This window comes from Mangifera indica, chromosome 13, assembly GCF_011075055.1.
Source record: "Mangifera indica cultivar Alphonso chromosome 13, CATAS_Mindica_2.1, whole genome shotgun sequence".
Lineage (NCBI taxonomy): Eukaryota > Viridiplantae > Streptophyta > Magnoliopsida > Sapindales > Anacardiaceae > Mangifera > Mangifera indica.
In genome coordinates, this window is record NC_058149.1 from 9255291 (window position 1) to 9277138 (window position 21848).

At 34.5% G+C, this 21848-nt stretch overlaps 2 protein-coding genes across 2 annotated transcripts; one reads left to right on the forward strand and one right to left on the reverse strand.

Moving 5' to 3' along the window:
* Positions 1-7266: 7266 nt before the first annotated feature.
* On the forward strand, positions 7267-20551 carry LOC123194688. Its single transcript, XM_044608037.1, has 6 exons — positions 7267-8547; positions 9197-9630; positions 9727-9888; positions 18612-18687; positions 18849-19004; positions 19964-20551. The coding sequence occupies exons 1-6, from the start codon at positions 7474-7476 to the stop codon at positions 20111-20113; spliced, it is 2052 nt and encodes a 683-aa protein (XP_044463972.1). The 5' UTR covers positions 7267-7473; the 3' UTR covers positions 20114-20551.
* A 299-nt stretch (positions 20552-20850) lies between these two features.
* On the reverse strand, positions 20851-21198 carry LOC123194166. Its single transcript, XM_044607325.1, has one exon. The coding sequence runs from the start codon at positions 21196-21198 to the stop codon at positions 20851-20853; it is 348 nt and encodes a 115-aa protein (XP_044463260.1).
* Between the last annotated feature and the right edge of the window lie 650 nt (positions 21199-21848).

Here is a 21848-nt window from a genome sequence, read left to right on the forward strand (position 1 = left end):
AGATTTCTTGCGTAACCAAGGTGTCGAAGCTTAGTTAGCCATAAGCCGAACTAGTGTTATGTTATATGCACTAGTCTTAGTTAGACATCTAGGATGTCATTTTGCATATGTTTTTACAGGATATTCAAGATGTCCAAAATCAAGAGATAGGTATCTGATTGATACCATGAGCTTAGGACTAATCATTTGAGATGACAATACTTACGTAGGAAGGATATATGAAATGTCGTAGTATAATTTGAATAGACATCTTGGATACTAGAAAATATATGAGAGTATATCTTTATTGAGCTAAGAGTAAAACAGAGTATTAGAACACTAGTTGAGCTATCTTTTATTGTGGTGCCTGAATAGGTCACTTACTTATTGAGTACTTTTACACTCACGTATTTATTTTGTATTGTTTTACAGGTAGATAAGGTCAGTAGTGGGGTATGTGAGGGAATTAGTAGGTTAGCCTTAGGCGAATTGCTTGAGGATGAAGTTTAGTGTGATTTTCAGTTTATATGATTGTTTTTATGTTGTCGAAATTAGTTGACATTTGTATTATAGCTATGCACATTTTTATGAATTAGGTTTATTATACTTTCAAACAGTGATTATTGGTTGTTATGTATTATGATATTAAGTTGATCTTTAGACACCATTTTGCATGCAATTTAAGATGTGTTTTATCATGCTTATGAGAATGTTTTACTTTTCTTTATAAGAGTATAAAGTAATTTTAAGTCAACACGTTTTTTTGGGTCTATATTTTCTCTAAAAATATATATTTGAAGAGAGGTATTAGTGGGTAAAAAGTTATGCAAGTACTATGTAGTGACTAAACATGTCATTTGCACATAAGTTGCTAAAAAAACAGGTGTAAAAGTTCCTCTATCCAAAAATAGTGAGAAAAGTAAGCCTTATGAATTTCACAACTTGCTTTTTTGCAGTTCACCTTTATCATATACTTCTTTGGGATAGTAATCATTTCTTACTTTTACAAGATAGCACAATCAACATATTTCCTTAAATATTTAGATTTAATATACCATGGTATAAATATATTTGCTTTTAACTATGTTATTACTCAATAATCTATACCTTTGTCCTATAAATATAATTGTAAAGAGGTAAAAAAATGATATTTTATGTTCTCATATCTTACTTTGCCAAAATCCCTTCTGAAAACTTAATAATATAACAATGAATGTAGACTTTTGATCTATGAGTTAAATCACTTTAAAAATCTCATTTTGTTCATTATTCTTAGTGTATAATTACAACTAATTCTACACATCTGTCGTTAATGATTTTGAATTAATAATAAAATAATACTCAATAATATAATAACACATCATCTATATATCTATTTTATATACTCAAAATATGTATATATAGTTTTGCTCTTATACAAATATACGTTCTTGTTTAGAAATTGAATATTATAAAATAAAACATAAAAATTAAAAAGTCATTTTTTATACCTTCTTTACCTTTTAGATTTTTGTATTTGTAGACATACACAAAAAATTAATTATAGTGAAGTGATACACTGTAGAATCTATTGAAGATTTTTATTAAAGTCATCAAAATTACCTAAAGTTGACATGGTAACAGGCTGTGATGTGTCGGCGTTAGCGTGACTTTTCATGTCTGATGGCCCTTTAGGTTGTGCCTCCATGAGCCCTTAACAAGCAAAGTTGAGGGTTTTCTAAGGCTAAGCTATTAATTTTTTTAAAATTAAAATGTATAATTCATAACCATTTTCAAATTATTATGAAATAAGGGTAACACATCTAAAATTTTATTGAAAATGTCTCACTTATAGAGAAAAACTGTGATTATATAATAAAAAATAAAATAAATCGTACATAATAAAAATAAACTGAATTATACTATTTGCAAGTATCAATATCTATCTATACTTGTTTACTCATCTTAAACATCTATGTTTTTGAATTCTTCAAAAATATCTTTAGCTACGCGATTTTAAAACTTGAATTATGATATCATCTAATCTTTCATGCACATAATGTCTTGACCATAATTGAGTGTAAGTTCGATCATCTATTATTGCAAACACATCCACCCACACTAAAAACAAATTTTGATGCTATAGTAGACATTAGAGGCATCAGTACATCATTTGTTATGATAGAAAATATAAAACAAGTATTTTGATGTGATTTCCATCATGTCAAAATATCAAAATTTTCACTTTGTTGCAAAACTTCAATTAAATTATCAATGTTAATATAATTAAAAAATTCATCATAATTTGAACTAGAACCTACCTATTGCTTTCGTTTATGTTGGATAGACCATAATCGATGTTTGCCCTTAGACAAACCATTTGAACTTACCCATGGTTCTAAAGTGTGTGTAGTGTTTCCATTTTTAGGTTCATAAATAGAATAAATTTCAAGCATAAATTCCTTAACATCATCTGTTATGATACTAACCAGTGTGTGTAATAAATAAAGTCTAACATTAATGATAACAATCATAATAATAATAATAATGACAATGATCAAATCCGTTGTATGCCACTCCATCATTGATCAACTATCTTATTGCTATCACCTCTATGCCTCTCATCTACAAAATCAAAAGAAAGAGGTGAGTGATAAGCACTCAGTATGCAAGAATAATTTTATAGCACCCACAGGTAACCCGAAGGGTATTTTAGTTTTTTTTCTTGCATTTTTAATTGAGTTAAAGATAACTTTTTAGAGGGATGCACACCCGTGTATGTTGGTATACATGGTTGTGCATCATTAGCAAAGTTTGAATTTTAGATAAGATAAGAATCGTGGCAAAATCAGAAACTAACTTAGCTGTATAACACCATACACTCTTGTGTATCACGTTCGATAGTGAAAATAAAAAAAAGTGTTTAACCTAATTCCCATTATTTTCATGCCTCAGTCGTACACCAAAAGAAAGAAGAGATTTTTAGTCTATAGAGAAAGTCATCGATCGTTGGAAATCCTATAACCATGTGAAGACTTAGTTTGTTCAATGAAAGACAAGTAAGTTGGCCCTCTTCTTGGTTTTTTAAGATTGACTTAAAGGGAATTATGCACTAAGTTGTTGAATGACGAATTTATGGGTGTTGTAATGGGATATAATGATCTCATGTATGTTAATATGTGGATAATCTATATTATATTGATATGATGAATCTTGTATACATGTTAGTTAGGATAAAACTTATGCTTTGGTGATAAAATTAATACGATTTGAGGATGTTATACATGTATAAATGTTTACAATTAGAGGAAAGTGTTTATAATTGCTTAGAAGCATGCTAGGATTAGTCGTGTGTGAATTGATTGTTGGGATTTGGCCAAAAAAGCATAGAATCAGCAAAGTTGTAATTTCCAGATCGCAATACACAATAGTGTATGATATCATACATGTTTGTGTATCCTTTGCATAAAGAAGGAAATATCACCTCTTTTGTGATAGTCATAAGAGGAGGAAGGCACACATGGTCGTGTGGTATGTGATACACGACCGCATATGGGATTCCAAAGGTGGACATCGTGTTGGGAGTCTAACATAGTCGTGTATGGGTGTTAACAAGCATATGAGGGTGCAACTAGCGTGACACGCCCATGTATGGTTATGTAGAGGTACACGAGGGTACTTTTTCAATACATGCTCGTGTAGGCACCAAGAAGTAGAAAAAACCGTTCTACCCTAAACTAATTGTAAGAAAGGGGAAAATGAAAAATATGAAGCTTAAGAGACCTTAGCAGATTAAGACAAACAAACATGGAAGATGTGTCCAATTATGTGGAAGACGACATACACCTAGACTGAGTTGATTTTAGGTAAAAAAATCAAGAAATTTAAATAGAGCACCTATTTCGGGCAACTCTCTATCATTTTTCTTTGGCTAAGTGGCATGTATTTCCATGGTGCTCGTTTTTCCAATTCTAGTAATACACACCTAGATAATTATCAATTGTGTGTGTAAATAACAAGATAAGTGAAAAAAAATAAGGTTTTATGAGAGATAAATACCCATAAGATGCATCATGTACTCAACATTAAAGGCACATTAGCCACATAGTTTAGTTCAAATGTGCATCATAAAGAATGTGGCCTTTCAGTTAATTCCTCACGTGATCAACAGAATACATCACATATACCCATGGTATGAGCCATCTAAGGATGGTTTTCAGATAGTAGTCCCGTAGCTAGTGTCTATCATAAAAGAGAGAGTATGATCAGATTCTTTATGTAATCAAGGTATCATAAGTAGCTAGCCTAATATGTTGTATGGCATGTGTGCAAAGCACAATAGTGAGTAGACAGACAAGGTGTCATATGCTTTCACCAGGACATTAGATATACAAAAATCAACTTAGACCTTAGTACCTTTGTGGATAACCTATGTTAGGGCACGAAAGTGACGAATTATGACCACATCTAGCTTTACCAAAGGAACGCCAGATTTTTAGTTTTATGTTTTGTGCAAGGTGTCAAGAGGTTACCAACTTACTAAGTGTTTTCACTAGCGCATTCATTTTCTGTTGTTTTGTAAATAGAGATGAGTAACGAGACATACGAGGGAGCCAATAGTTTAGCAAGTAACTGCATAAGAGTAAAGGGCAAAATCATCTTTTGCTATTTATTATTCCATTCATGTCTTTTGTATTCCAATGCAGTTTGTTATGAATACTTATGCACTTTTTCAGTAGAACAATGTTTTGAAATACCATTATTTGAGTAATTAAATATTGAACCTTTTTGCATGCATAAGTATAAGCGAAATTTCTTGCTTACTTTATCACTTTCCATTGTTTTTAATTTAAGAAGTTAAGTTGTACAAGCTTTTTGGATCATACTTCAAGGAGAAGTATGTGTTTGGAGTGGGATGTTACAATCCCTTTCCTTTTCTATTCTATGCATCCTAAGTTTATTTTCTATTCAATTCTAAGGTTGATCGAATCTCAACAGAAGGAGGGAAAATTGGTACTCACTCTTATGACTGATCTCTAAGGCTTCTTAGTCTTGGTTGTCTTATTTAATTGTCAATTGATAGACTTATGATTCTAACATTTCAATCTTTGGACCTTGATCAACAGACTATTTACGTTCTAGTAAGTTCTGAACCAATTAATAGACTTGCAATCCTGACAATATTATCTATGGATATTAATTGACGAACTATCTTTTACCTTATCTATGAGTCTATGACTACGTCATAGGTTCTCCCTCGTGTCAACTAGAGTCTTATATAGGTATTGATTTATTTATATTTCATGGGATTATCTAATCCCTAACAATATTTGAATATTTGGAACTATAATTCAAATCTTTTAGTTGTTGGTTCATATATTCATTCCACATGCCCAATCTATCCATTTATATCTCAGACACTTCTTGGCACCTCAATAGCCATTAATATCTTAGAAATTCATTTGAAATAATGTCCTGCACGGGCTTTCATAATTTAATCACAAACTTGCATGATTCCTTCTATGTATGATCGTACACTTGACTATTTATGAGCATGCTATATCCTTTTGCTTATAGACGTGCCTCTTTCGAGTGCACAACCATACATCACCTAATGCACAATTCATCTTCTTTCTCAGTGAAACCCTAAAGGTGTTATTGTGAATTTTGGTCATGCAAGACCGTACATAATCTTGATGCACAAGACTACATAACATTGATAAAACATTTCAGATCATGGACGGTCATGTCACATGTTCAAACACCAATGAATCCAAATTTCTAGATTTTAATGCAAGTATGGTTTGCATAACCTATGGATCTAGCAAGAGTCGTAATTTTACGGATTATACCTCTATAAGCTAGACCAAAAAAAGGTAAGTTTTTTTAAAAAAAATTTCTCTAAATGAAACGGTTAAACGAAAAAGCCACCGATTATCATGTGACACGTGTCCAATTACATGTTGTTCAGTTAAGAGCATCAACACACTAAAAAAGTCCTTCTTGAAAATATAGAAAGTAAATAAAGGCTATTATTATTGCCTTACTGGTGTGGTAGATGAAAACTTTTCAATTACTTTTTGCACCTTTTTACTCCCTTCTTTTTCTTCACCATCTTCCTCTTGATTTTAGGGTGACAGTGGGCATATCATATTTATATCAATGGATTTTGACTCCACACGCCACAGCGGCTGACATTTCTTTTCAACTCTAAGGTGCGAGGCTTATTCACTTACTAAATTTATATTATATGTCATATTATTATTTTATTTTTCAATATAATTTATTTTTATGTCAAATCTTTATTAAGAATCTCAAAATTATAATAATAAGCACATCAGGTCTTTTTGGATTGAAGAGTGAACCTAAACCAGTATGCTTAAATTTTAAGTTGTTTTAAGGTTGCATTTTAGTATCTTAAAGAAAACCCTAACCCAAATCACACTGTTTCGATCTTTGAATTCGGCTCAATCGTAACATATTAATTTAGGGGTATTAGTATTGTTAACTAAAGATATTCAAAACTAATTAACTAAACTAGTTTGACAATATTTTAACTAAATCAAATTTTTAGTTTAAAAAAAATTATAAATCAAAAACAAACAAATTTAAAAATGAGTTGATTTTGAATCGAACTAAAAATTCTAATTAACCAAATCAAATTTTTGGTTAACCGATTTTAAAAGAATATCTCAATTTTTTTAAAGTATTTCAACACTTTATTAATTTTGCATTCAATTTTTTTACATCGGTTCAGTTTTGTTGGTTGATTTTAAAAATTAAATAAATTTATAATCGAACTGAAAATTTGATTTTTTTTATATTTTTGAATTGTTATTTAAATTTTTTTTCAAATAATCTATTTTTTGATCGATTTTTAGTTCTGAGATCAGTATGATTTGATTATTGAATAATTTTGAACACTATTATTGATAGCCTAGTGTCTTAATCTTATAAAAAGTTCCTGAAATGTGTATTGTATTACTTTATCATATGATGTTAAAATCATTAATACGTGAGCCAATAATACAAGTTACTTACAAAAATAAAATATTAAAATTTTTAAATAAAAATGTTGGATTCCAGCCTTTTTAACTTACCGTAACGCACAACTTCGAGAATGAGAGACCCCGTCACATCCGCACTTCCAAAATCTACCTGATTAGCATCACTTAAACACCAACCACAGGATTCATTCTACCATTCAACCACATCCGTTGGATGGCTTTATTATCTAACGGTTAGGATCAAAAGACAAATCACAATTATTTCTTTCCGACCCTTGATCGTAAAATTAAGAAGGATAGAGTATTCATAATTATTAGCTCTAGCTCATGTAGTTTTCTCTTTATTTTTTGATCAAGGCACACAGCTCAAAAAATTTTCTGTTAATTTTAGCGGGAGGTATGAGCACACCTTAAGTGTGAGATTGTGATGACTGGTTTTTGATTAGGTGAAGAATTGGAATCGGGTGTAATTTTGAAGCACCGGTAGAGATTTTATTCTTCAAACGAAATGAACCAGGAGAATAATAATCGGAATAAAAAAATGGATTTAAATTGTTTTGGAAAAGGGCAAGGGAAATTGAATCTGGATTTGAATAGGCAGCCAGATGGGTGTGACAGTGAACTAGGGTTTCAGTTTGGGGATAATTATCTGGAGAAACAAACGGAAGTAAACCAGTCTGTTTACAGTGATATAAGAAGAGTGGAGGACAACCCAGATGGTTCTCAAAGTAAAAGGAGGAGATATTCGACTAAAGAGAAGGGAAAGGCTAAAATTGATGAGACTGTGCCGTTAATAGTCATTGACGATTCTGATGACAACCTAAGTCTTGAATTGGGTCAGAAACCAGTTAGAGGACAAAGTGAGGAGAGAAATTTAAACAATATTTGGCCACTAAATGAGGTTCAATCAGCGTTAAAGAATATGGGGCCTGTGGTGGAGAAGAATTTCTTTGAAGCAGAAGCTGAACCTTTAGGTTCTGATAGTGAACAAGAAAATGTTAAGGCGGTAAATTTTTTGTTGGATTTGAGCGAGGAGGTGATAAAAAGAGAAGAAAGGAAAAAGTATCATGAAATTGCAAAATACCATGCGCGGAGTCTTGCGCGTCCTGATGAGGAGTTTCATAGGAGAAAGTCTCATCCGGAAGAAACCAAAGTGGCGGTAAAGGAAGCTGACGATGAATTTCAAGATTTGGATAGTCCTTTTTGTGTAGCAATGATGATGATCAAGAAGAGGAATTCAAGTTCAAGTGGCCCAAAGAAATCTGAAGATGGAAGCTTCAAGTGGGTGCCTTCAAAGGTTACTGGAAGTGGTGTTGTGAAGCGAGGCGTTCCTTCATTGTTGGAGCTTAGTTTGAATGTTCTTGCGAAGAATTCTGAGGCAATGGTGTCACTTGAACATGTTCCAAATTTCTTGAGGCATAAGCTTAGTAGGATGATTTGTGATAGAAGGAAAATGGATGCCTCCTTTTTTGAGCTTCTTGCCAGAGGGTCTCCCACTGAGATACGTGTGAAAAACTGTGCGAGGCTGGAAGAAGATAATTTCACCAAAATCTTGGGTTCTTGTAACACTCAATACTTGACTGTAAGTTAATCTTTCCTTACTGCTTTCGCCATTATTAAGAATTCATTATCTTTCTTTTATGTCTTGAATCACTAGCTTTGTTGATATCAAAGTTTGAATTATTAAAATATTATGTAGAAGATTAATGTATCATCTCAAATTGTTCATGTAGGCAATAAGCTCTGTGTCCAAGGCGCATGTTTCAATAAACTTGGCCTCGCAAAAGTTTAAAATCAAGAAGAGAACTAGTGCAATTATTGCTCACAAATTCATTTGAAGATTTAGAACTTGGATTTCATCTTTTTGTTTTGGAATAAGTTCTGTTAAAAGTAGAAATCAAAATCTACAACCACTTATGAAAGTATTCCAAAATAAATATCATAAATTTATCATGTCAAATGAAAAATAAAATAAGAATAAACTTTTTCATATGGTTAAGAATTGAAGGGATGGTGTATGAACTGATTTACAGACTTTATATCATATAAACTGAATTGAGCACCATCATCATCCATCACTATCCTTATCATTTACTAAGAGATATTCTTTTGGGCACTTGATGGCTGATGCTTTTATGCTTCAAATCTTAGCTCATCTTAAGTTCTTTCATCTTAATTTGTAAAACCTAGATGTCAATTAAAATGTGATGTTCTTTTGGTTCTGGAGGCAGGTATTACAACTTGATCTTAGTGGACAGTCTCTGTCCAATATTGTATTGTGCAACACCTTAGCCAAGTCATCCCATAGCCTTCCTGCCTTGGCTACCATATCTCTGAGTGGCGCTCTCCGTTTGACAGATATCGGGCTAACTGCACTTGTTGAATCTGCCCCTGCACTCCAATCTGTAAATCTAAGCCACTGCCCTCTTCTCACATCTTCTGGCATCACTGCTCTGGTTAGCTGTCTTAAATCTACTTTGAGAGAGCTGTATATAGATTACTGTCAAGACATTGATGCCATGGTTATATTGCCTGCCTTAAAGAAACTGAGATATCTTGAAGTGTTGTCGCTGGCAAGTATTAAGTCTGTTTGTGATGATTTTGTTATTGAGATAGTCAAAGGGTATGGCGTAAATATGAAAGAGCTTGTTTTCGCTGAATGTGTGTGAGTCCTGCTTACTTAACTATGTTCATTGCAACATTAAATTATATGTGTATCTATCAGTTTCTGATCAAGGATTTTTTTTTTCCCCGGATGCAGGGAATTGACTGATATAGCTTTTAAAGCTGTGGGACAAAACTGTTCAAGATTATGTGCCCTAGATCTTTCTGATTTACATAAGCTAACAAATTCAACATTGCAACATCTTGCTGATGGTTGCCAATCAATTCGCTGCCTTAAACTTCACCGTAACAGTTTCAGGTTTCCTTTCATGCATATTATATTTATTTTCTGTTTACATATGCATTAGCATGAGTTAATTGAATATATCATGTCATTTTTACCCTAGTTATCCAATTACTGCATACCAGTTCACTAAATGGTAGATAGCATTTAACAACACAGAATTTTCTTTGACTGTGGCAGTGTCTGTCTTTTGCACTTGCATTAGAGGTAATGGAATAGACTTATTTGTGACTTGGTTACAGCAAGGAGAATCGTCTGGATGGATTACAACTTATGAAAAGTATACCATGTGACAATTTGAAAAATTTAGAAATACACCAGCGACCTTTAAGAATCTCTTTGGTAGTTGCATTTTGATAAATCCCAATGTGCAGAATTCAGTAAAACACAACAAACAACCCAGCAAACCGCCAACACAAAGCAAGTATTATTGAATATACTGGTTTTATTTATAAACTCAGTAGGATTACAACTTGTAACCACTTACGACGACAACTAGGATTTCATGAAAGACTAACCTAAAATGGAAATTGGATAGTTTTGGCAATTCAAGGAGCTGAAAACCTCCTCTTTTAGCCAACGGCTGTCCAATATCCAAAACAATTTCCTCCCTTTCTCTTCCCTTATTTCCCATCTTTATATCATTTGCATAACCAAATCTTTATCCTTCTTGAGCCACGTGTCCCTTCCCATGATTGAAGAATTTTCCAATTTGAGTTATGGTCCTTTGGTGTGATGATCTTCTACTCTCTCTTATGCTACTTATGGTTAACCCTTAAGGCTAAGGTTGGTGTTCTAACATTGCTCACCCTATGAAGTTTTGTCTCATTCTCAAGCTGAAGGTTGGAAAATTGTTGTTTGATGATTTCAACACCCTCTGAATATTCTCATGGTCTAGTAATCCAACCCATTTAATCAACCACTCCAATGTATTTCGTGTGAGTTTCTAGGACACTCTTCATAATAACATAAGCTCCAAGTTCTCGAATACCCCATAGGGAAGTGGTTGACTTTGACCAAAGGGTCTTATCCAATGCTTCCCCTTACATTCACTAATCTCAAGGGAGCCATAAAACTGCACCATTAGTTGGAAGTTGGTGGACCTTTTAGTGCTAAGGGTAATCATATTAAATATCATGACAATGTTCACGGATATTAGCCAAGCCACCAAAAGGTTAACCTCCATAGTTGATTGTAGTATCATAGCAAAAGATTGCCCAAACACATGAGCCAAGCCCACCTTGAAATTGATCCATAAAGCATAACCTTTATACATTCAAACTGAATAACCTCAATTATCATTGTCAATAACAAATAACAATCTTCTTTAACTATCTCTTTTCTCGTCCTCCTAGAATCAACAATAGCAATGCAAGTATCAACCACAAATATAAATGCCACAACAGTATTTGCCAAGGACCATATAATCAAGAAGCCTAAAATTTTTGTCTCAACCATTCTTATCCACGGTGATATAATAGAAAGCGACATCAATTTTAACCTCACAAAAAGCTTTAAAAAATGAGTGTTGATCCTCAATTTCCCAAAAAAAAACATAAGCTCATCAACTAGGTCAATGCATCTCCATTTGTTCATCTCATTAGAATAAGCCCAGTAAGCCTTTTTATCCCTAATCTTGAATTTCCTTGAATATCTACCTCTCCAATTAAAGTTGTCATCATTTCAAGTAGGGCTGGACTCGAGCCGAGCCAGCTCGAGCTCGAGCTCGGCTCAGTCGAGCCCGAAACGAGCCAGGCTTGGCCGAGCTAGAGCTAAGCTTAAGCTGGCTTGGTAGATTTTTTTTTAAAATTTTTTTATACAAAACGATGTCGTTTTAACCAATATATATTAAGAACGATATCGTTTTGATAACGAAAAACGAGCCGAACCGAACTGGAGCCCGAAACGAGCCGGCTTTAGCTGAGCTCGAGCCGCCCATATATAAACCGAGCCGAGCTCGAGCTCAAGCAAGCCAAGCTCGGCTCGGCTCGGCTCGAATTCAGCTCTAATTTCAAGCAATACAATCAACTTTCCTCCATTAGTGCACTCGGGATTTTCCCATTTTGACTCAATAACAGTTATTAACAAATGATAATCAACATTAATAGGTTGTTGGGATTAAATATCTGATTTATATTAAATTGTGTGTTACCTCGCTATCCACCAAATCAACCACCTTCCGTCTTTTAATATCACCCATTAATTTGAGAGTTTTGTAAGAATTGAATCTCATAACTGGATGAAAAGGGAGTTTGACATGTGTACCCTGTAATGATGTTGATTTTGTACCTTGTGGATCAACAACCTCATTGCCACCTTCTTTTTTTAGACAACCCAAAAGGATTCTCAGTTGAGGATTATTTTAATGGTGGCCACGAGTTAACCTTTCGTCACACTTAAAGCAGAGGTCTCATTTTGGTGTTGATCGATATTTCACATCCAAAAGCTGTTGAAATCCATTTCCCCTTCCTTAAATTGTACTATCATCAACTCCATTGTAGTTCAAAGATATTAAAGACACCGATCAAAAAGTACCCGCTGACGATTTATTTTCGTAGGTGTGCAGAGTGCTTGTTGAAAGACTTTTACTCAATTACTGATTGGAATCACCCGAAGGAATCAACTTAATTGAATTTTGAAAACCTATCTTAATTCTCAGGTCAAGGCTTGGGTTTTGGGCCAAACCATTTGTTACTAACTTACCCACCTGATATGCTACTTATTTATTTGGGTTACCCCACTTTCCATTCTCTTCACTTGGGCCACCCCATTTAACATTAAAGTAAACTGAATTACTTGTGTTGGACTGGGCTTTCTAGCCTAAATTTTTTTTAGAGCCTCTTTGGGCCCTTATATGATCCAAACAAATGATCTAGTGCTCAATTATTTGGGCCATGCACATAGCTTGGTTTTGATTTTCTATCTTTACCTCACCCAAAACAACAGGTTCATGGAGTTTTGTACGACAAATTTCCTCATCCAAACTTTGAATTGGATCTTGAGAATCAATTGATTTCGATGCAACCTTCACCAAAACCAAGTTATACATATTTTGGTTTATTTGTCTTCACTAGGTTTTTCAACCTCTTCAATGTATTTACACAAAGTGAGGGATACTTTGTCGTTAGCCTCAGAATGTCTGTGCACGATGATAAGCAAATGGTTCAGATTACTTATGAATATTGTATTGTTTGCATGAAATGACATGTGAATTTCATATCAAGAACGGCTTGACATTGTGTCGCAATGATATTTCCCCTTTGTTATCATCCATATTTAATACGACTATCGTATATCTCTTGAACAAATCTTCAAGTGATGTGTCCAAAATTGTAGTTCAATCTCAATTTCATCCTTTTTCTCCTTAGTACAGAATAGAACCCGAAGTTGTCGATTTTTACACTTGCGACCGCAGGTGAATTTTTCATCACACTTGAAACACAATTCCCACTCTAACTTCACTTTATACTGATAATTGTTTAAACCCACTTCCTTGCCACTTCATTGACTCGTCTCATCCAACCTGTTGATTGTGCATTGTGGTTGACACTGACATCAAATTCTTGGCTAGCAAATTTGTCAGGGTGACTTCCTCCCCCATCAAATGTAAACTCAACTTGAAACTTAACCCACTTCATTCTCCTTGATACCGTCTTTTGCAACAACCAATTTCGAGAATTAAAACAAAGATTATTCTTAAAAGTCATTGTTTTTGTTGCCTCCATCATCTGAGGTGATGGATTACATTTCGACAGTTGGATTTCTTTGATTTTGGCCAATTTTTTGTCAAAACTTTCAAATTTATCATTTTTTATTTCCAACAGTTTAGATATGGTATCAGAGTCTATCGACTTCTCTTTTTGGATCATTGCTGGTGGCTCAAGTTTTTCCAAATGTTCATGCAATTTATTCACAAAAGGGAGATCCAATTTTTCAGCAACCCAAATATCATCCTTCAAAATCTCCCTCATTTTTTTGTTGTGATGGCAATTTCATTTTAGTGTTTCCCATTCTTGATTCCAATTTTTCCATGTCTAAACCTATCCTAAAAATGTTGCTCTAATATCATTTAATAAATCCCTATTACAGAATTTAATAAAACACATCAAACAACCAACACAAAGCAACTATTACTGATATATTGGTTTTTATTTATAAACTCTGTAGATTAAAACTTGTACCCACTCACTCCTACAACCAAGATTACATGAAAGATAGACTAAAAATGGAAATTAGATAGTTCTAGCAATTCAAGGAGTCAAAGACCTACCTTTTTAGCCAACCACTACCCAATACCCAAAACAATATCCTCCATTTCTCTTCCCTCATTTCCTATTTGTATCTCATTTGTATATCTAAATCTTTCTCCTTCTTAAGCCATGTGTCCCTTCCAATGATTTAAAAATTTGCCAATTTGAGTTGTGGTTCCCTAGTGTGATGATCCTTTACTCTCTCTCATGCCATTTATAGTAAACCCTCAAGATTGAGGTTGGTGTTTTAAAACATTTAAATAAAAACCATCATCCTTCTTTATCTTTTGTGTTTCTAAGTATTATGTTATTTATAATCCGCATAATAGAATATCATGTTTCTGATACAAACCTGGAGTTGCCGAAGTTACTGTGCAGAAGATGAATTCAAGCCACTCTGCCTTTTGGCTTACACGTCAGTGTATATTCAACCGTAAGGCCCCAAACAAACTCAAACTTGTAATTTTTAAGTAAACAAAAATTATATGAGACAAAGATGAAACACTTTAGATTGTATTGAATATGTTACTGTAAATAAATACAAAGTTCAGCTTTCAAATATTCTTGTTACAAATAAACTGAAACTGAATACAGAACAGAACAGAATACAAAATACAAAAGAATAGTAAGCCAAAATATAGTTATCCTCAAACCCAAAATTCGAGAAGGTGGTCTCTCCCCTTCCTAATTCTTATATTCTTCCTTGTCTTCTTTCTTCTCCTCTAGGTCTATATTTCTTCTCCACTTCTTTCCATTGTCTTTCCATTCCTGGGCTGCCACTTTAGCACTTTGCATCTTGCTGGTCTGCTTTTTTGCTGTAGTTCCTTTGAATAAACTATTGTGGTCAGTTGAATTTCCTTTCTCTTGTTGGTTGACAATTATACTCGCCAGTCTTTCCTTTTTCGTGCTAGCTAACATTCAGCTTTCCTGGTTTGCTGTCATGTGTCTCTACGAGCTGGTTGACATTTAAGCTTCCTAGTTTACTGCCATGTTTCTCCAATGTTACTCCAGACGCACTTTGTCCTCAAGGTGCAATTGAGGGAAGAGTCGGATAATGTTTTCATATAGCTCCCAAGAACATTCAAAGTTTGGTAACTACTTCCACCTAATTAAAAGTTTCAAATCCCGTTGAGGGGAGTATCTAGGCTGCATTACCCTCTCAGGTTATACTATCAATTCCCCATCATCTGTTAATCCTTCAAAGGTTGACTCTGCATAGTTGAACCCAAGTGTTTTTTAAGATACGATATATGAATTACTGGATAGATTTTCGCTGAATCAGGTAGACTGAGTTTGTACGCCTCTTGTCCCATTTTTTTAATAATCTCATATAGGCCATAGAATTGAGGAATGAGTTTTTCGTTCAGACAAGTTGCCAATGAACGAAAACGATAAGGCCGGAGTTTGAGGAAAACATGTTCCCCTATTGAAAATTCAATTTCTCTACGGCTCTTATCTACCAACTTTTTATCCTCGGTTCTATGTAAATTTGTCTTGAGCTCATCCAATACCGAATTTCTCTTGTATAATCTGATTTACTTTTTTTACCCTAAATTCTTCTTGAACCTATCTCAAAAGTGGTGGTGGGTCTTTTCCATACACTGCTTTAAATAGTCTTATTCCCACCAAACTATGGAAGGAGTTATTATACCAATACTCTGTCCATGCTAACCACTTTGGTCATGCTTTTGGTTGTGAGGTGCAAAAACAGCAAAGATAAGTCTCTAGGCTTCGGTTTACAAATTTAGTTTATCTGTTCATCTATGGATGACACGTTGGACTAAATTTGAGGAAGGTGCCAACAACCTTGAATAGTTCTTTCCAGAAAATTCTTACAAATATATTGTTTTTGTCGATTACAATCATATGAGGAAACCCATAAAAGTCGAACAATCTCCTTAATGAAAATTTCAGTGACATCCTCGGCTGTGAATAGATGTCATATCGTGATGAAGTGTTTGTATTTTGAAAGCCAATCAATCACCACCAATATAGTATCAACTCCCCTCACCTTAGGTAGTCCCAAAATGAAATTCATGGATAAGTCTTCCTGTATTCGCTATGGAATTGGTAGTGGTTGTAATAGACCCGTTGACGACGCTACTTCATACTTCATTCATTGGCAAACATTACGCTCGACGATGCATTTTTTTATGTCTCCGTTCATACCTTCCTAGTACAAGGTTGTTGTCACCCTCTTGTATGTGCGGTAAAATCTAGTATGCCCCTCCAAAAGTAGATGCATGAAATTAGCTAAGAGAGAAGGAATGAAACAGGAGTTTTTTGGGATGACTAACCTTCTATTGTAAAGCAAAGTACTACCTCTTAGTGAGTAGCCTTTATGTGCAATGGGATTACATAACAAGTCTTAGATAATTTTTTATAATTTCTCACTCCCTTCTATCTTCTCTTGGATCCCTTCTCTTCCCACCATTTGTGTTACTGAGTACGCTTGTATTTCCTTCAAAAAATCTGGCTTACGCAATAGAATATCTGCTACCTTATTCTCACACCCCAACCAGTCAACTATCTTGAAATCATACCCCAATATTTTGACAATCCATTTCTGTCGATCATGATTCAATATTTTCTGTTCAATTAAAAATTTCAAACTCTTTTGGCTTGTATGAACCTTAAAATGTCTCCCTAAAAGGTAATAACGCCACTTTTGGAAAGCTAATACAATCACCATTAGCTCCCTCTTATAAACAAATTTGATTCGGTTTCATGGCGAAAGTGTCTTACTCAAAAATGCTACTGGTGTTCCCTTTTACATAAGAACCGCTCACAACCTAGTGCTTGAAGCATCTGTTTCCTTTGCAAATTCTTTCGTAAAATCTTGCATGGCTAATACGAGAACAATAACCATGACTGTCTTCAACATCTCAAATGGTTGTTGTGCTTCTCGGTTCCACTAAATTAAGTTTTTCTGTAGCAAGTTGGTCAGCAACTCTACTATCTTGCCATATCCTTGTATGAATTTTTTGTAATACCTTGTTAGCCCGAGAAACTCTGAGATCCCTGATATCCCTCAGCATTGGCCATTTTTCCATATCTTTTATTTTCTTGGGGTCAGCTTCAACTCCCCCTCTAAATATAATGTGTCTTAAATATTCTATTTTCGCTTGTCCAAAGGAACATTTCTTGTAGTTCACTATTAGTTGATTGTCTCAGAGCAATCCCAACACCACTTTAAGATGCCACAAGTGATCTATGAGCCCTCTTCTATAAATCAAAATATCGTAAAAAAATACTAACACGAATTTCCTCAAGTACAGCCTAAAAATCTCATTCATTAAACTCTGAAGGTGGTTGAATATTGGATAATCCAAAGGGTATGACCAAAAATTCATAGTGTCCTTCATGCATCTAGAAGGCTGTTTTCTCCACGTCTTCTTTTCTCACCCAGATTTGATGGTATCCGGATTTAAGATCCAATTTACTAAACACTTTGGCGCCCATCAATTCGTCTAGGAGTTCGTCGATTGTAATTTTGTAAATAAACATAAATTATATGAGATAGAGATAAAACACTTCAGATTGAATTGAATACTTTACTGGAAATAAATACAAAGTTCAGCTTTGAAATATTCTTTCTACAAAGAAACTGAAACTAGATACAGAACAAAACAGAATGCAAAATACAAAAGAGTAGCAAGCCAAACTACAATTTTCCTCAAACCCAGCATTCAAGAGGCTGGTCTCTCCCCATCCTAATTCTTTTCTTCTTACTTGCCTTGTTTCTTCCCGTCCAACTCTATATTTCTCCTCCACTCCTTTCCATTTTGTCTTTCCATTCTCGGGTTGCCACTTCAGCACTCTGCATCCTGCTGGTCTGCTCTTCTGCTGTAGTTCCACTGAATAAGTTGTTGTGGTCAACTGACTTTCCTTCTCCTGTTGGTTGACAATTATACTCTTCAGTTTGCTCTTTCCTTTTTCCTACTGGCTGACATTTAGCTTTCCTAGTTTGCTGCCATGTGTCTCCAAGAGCTGGTTGACATTTAAACTTCCTAGCTTGCTCTCTTGTGTCTCCAATGTTGTTCTCTTCTTATATTTCTTCCTCACATATAGTTTAGCCCTGAAAATTTCATAGCTTTTCAATTAATGGAAGTAACTTTTCAGGAAATCATGTTTTTGGTTTGGCAGTTTCTTGTAGATCCCCAAGCAAAGTGCGCCTTAGAAGTAAGATTTTACTGAAAAAGACTTGAATAGATGTGGCTTTGATGGGCTAGAGTATAAAACACCATCTTGTAGCTGACATGAAACAATAACTAGGCATTCTTGATTTAATACAATTATTTTACTTCAACTACTACTCTTTAAGTTCCAATGTTCTCTGTTTGCATGGTTAGAACTTAGAACTTGAAGTTATATCATATTGGCATATGGCAAAGTTTTTTGATTCCTTGAAAATTTATTGCTGTCAGGATTACTCAATCTGTTTTCTACCTTAGTATAAGAAATTATTGGAATTTCTAATTATTGCAGTGACGAAGCTGTTGCAGCCTTCTTGGAGGTCACTGGAGATTCACTAAGTGAACTTTCACTGAATCATATCAAGGAGGTGAGACATCAACATACTTTATCTGATATTGTTTTTGGCTTTTTTTTTTTTCAATTCCATTCTGAAGTACAGAAACGACGTATCTTGCTGAACAAAATGAATCCAGAAAAGAGGAGTCTGTTGTACTTCTAATTTTTTGTTTAATGAGCTACTCATAACAGGTGGGTCTGAACACTGCCTTGTCACTAGCCAAATGTTCAAGAAATTTGCTGAGTTTGGACCTATCCTGGTGCCGCAGATTAACGGATGAGGCACTCAGATTTATTGTTGACAGCTGCTCATCATTAAGGCTGCTTAAACTCTTTGGCTGTACACAGGTATGCAAGTCCAGTTTCATTTAGTTTCGACTACAAATGCTGAATTGTTGTTTAGACATCTGTTTCTTTCTTCACTAGCTTGATGCTAAGAAATGTATGAGTTTCTGGTTGAAATACCCAAGTAAGGAAAACCTGAGGAGCATTTGAAGTATGGTTCATAACAAATTTTCTTTTGTCCAATAAAAGAGTCTTTTTTTTCTTTTTTTCTTTTTTCTTGCTTGGTCCCATTTAAGGAATTGTTGATGTTTTCTCCACATTGATATGTATGAGTCCAGCATATCTGGAGAGTGTTATTTAGATATGTTGATTTGCATAGCAGTATCAGATTTGATGAGATTACAATTTTATGTGGTTAAAAGTGGTGGTGATTACTGTAAAACACCTTATGAAATTTGCTTAATATGTAAAAGCTGCAGTAGATGTAATCCACATTTTCTGTTTCCCATCCATTTGACTGGGTAAATTGGAGATTATTACTATGAATGGCATTGATCCATGTATAACATGGCATGGAATCAACTGCTAAGTGGCCCAATTGTTAACACGATTTCTGGTCTTGTTCAAAATTAAGGGGAAAGGTGTATGAGTAGCTTGCATAGCTGTATACTACTAATTGTACCATCGGTAGAAAGCTCTAAACACATCTTATAATTTAATCATTTTCCTTAATTTAACTGTTTAGTTTGCATACTTTATCCATTGATCTTCAATTTTGTGACTACATCTAGGAATCACTCATAAACCCTACATTTGGTTGTTTAGAATTTATCCCAGGGTGTATGGTGTATTCCATGATTTATAATGGTATATGAAATCTTGATTGTTTCTGTTCATTTTGTGCATATCATCATCAAGCATTTATCATTCAGGATGGTCATATCTCATTATTGCTATACTAGTTGGAATTGGTAACCCATCTGATTGGCTATTTTTGGATGTTTTGTGGTTATTTTTTCCAGATTACAGATTTTTTCTGGAATTGTCATTCAAACTCAAAGGTGCAGATCGTTGGATTGCAATTGAAACCATTATTAGAACATCTTGATGCCCTTGAACCTCAGATGGCTCCATTGCGCTATTCCCCATTGACTTCTTTAGTTGATAAATGAAATTCAAAGCTTTCAAATTCTTGATCATTTTTCATTTTGCAACTTGCCACCCCTCCCTCCGCACCATATAGGAAAAGCTCTTCACTCATTTTTCATTAACCAATGTCAAATTTTTTGACACATTCAACATTGAGATGCAAAATTACCACCATAATTTGTTCATCAATTCAAATTCTGCAATTTTGAAGATACAGCTTTCCAATTCTTAAATACAGTCAGACCCCAAACTCACCAAATTCTTTTGAAGATATACCTGTACTGTACCTCTTTCATGGGATGGATGGAATATTGAATAGTTTCCGTATTACAAAGATAATGTATCAGAAACATTCAACTTTAATTATTGATTTTCTAGATAATGTAATGATACTATTTTCATGGTTTTTAGATGGGAAACGTAGCAAGGAATATTTATAGATGATCCATCAGTTAACTGGATTTTCTGTATTGCTGCTGAGCTGATTGTGGTGATAATGTAGGATGTTGTTCTGAAGTTAGCCAGGGAGAGTATTATTCAGTTTTGTTTCCTTAAATTTCAAAAATTTATCAGAAAGAAACCATTGACATGGGACAACAATTCTGTTGAAAACTCTTCTTCCCAGCTGTGGCAAACATTTTGAGTGGTTTCGAAGTGAAAGCAGAGATTTCATATGAAACTTACATCAATTTTATAACTTACCCATCTCTAGGCTCTCAAAGTAATGAAAATTTCAGAACACAAATTGCAGTCAGGCCTTTTAGTTCATCATAGAAGTTTTACACTTCAAAACCAAAGCAAGAACCAAAAGAATGATGATGATACCACCAGAAGAACCCCCAAATCTGTGTATCCAGTAAGGATCAAACCTGGAAAAGGTCTGGTCCAGGTAAAGGGGGGAGGCTATGGCCAAGATGAGAAGCAAAAGCAAAAGAGGCAACCAGGAATCAAGATTGATGAGTTGGTCTTTGAGTTCCAAGTCGCTTGCCGCCCTTCGGTTGATATAGAGAGGTGAAAACACAGCTAGAAGCGTCAAGCTAATAGCCAGCAACCTATCACATGAAGAAGACCGGCTACTCCTGCACATGCATGCAGCTGGTGGCTCCATTCAGGATCAGGAATAACTCTCAGGAGAAAAGAAAACACCCTTTATTTCTGTGGGAACCAAGTTTAGCTAGATCCCAGCTTTCATTTTAGAGAGGTTTACAGTGATTTTCAATCATGTGATTTCCAGTGACGTGCCTGGGCTGAATAATAAAAACACAAGAAAAAGATTGACTCTCCTTCATGATCATTGATTCTGTATACGCTTTACAAACGGAGGACTCTCTTTTTAGCCCATCACTTCCGGGAGAAAATTAAGGATGGCTGCTTCTTGATGAAGCTGATGCTTCTACTTTTGTATTGGATGGATGAGAATAATGTAGAATTCTCCATTAACCATTATATTTAATTGGGAATTCGATGCTTTCTGCATCTTGTGAATTATCAAAATTCTTATACATAATTCTAGTTGACATGGCAGAACATATGCCTACCGTCGTCTACTTTTTTCAAGGACGGCAACAGCAGCAATGCCACGTAAATGAAGAAGTGAACATCAGCATAAGAGGTGGCCAAGTTACTCCGAAAAGTAGCATGTTTCATTTAATCGGTGTAAAAATCATAAAAAAGAAATCGAGCATTCTTCAATTCTACCACGTTAAGAGCTTCAACGTCTTCCTCTTCCTGATCTACTACTGGTCCTCGCTATCAACC

Excerpts from the sequence above, each read along its gene's own strand:
- LOC123194688 (XM_044608037.1), top strand. The coding sequence starts at position 7,474 with ATGAACCAGGAGAATAATAATCGGAATAAAAAAATGGATTTAAATTGT. Across the intron at positions 9,889-18,611 it reads CTTCACCGTAACAGTTTCAG|TGACGAAGCTGTTGCAGCCT; the intron begins GTTTCCTTTCAT and ends TAATTATTGCAG. Across the intron at positions 19,005-19,963 it reads AACTCTTTGGCTGTACACAG|ATTACAGATTTTTTCTGGAA; the intron begins GTATGCAAGTCC and ends TATTTTTTCCAG.
- LOC123194166 (XM_044607325.1), bottom strand. The coding sequence starts at position 21,198 with ATGGAGCCACCAGCTGCATGCATGTGCAGGAGTAGCCGGTCTTCTTCA.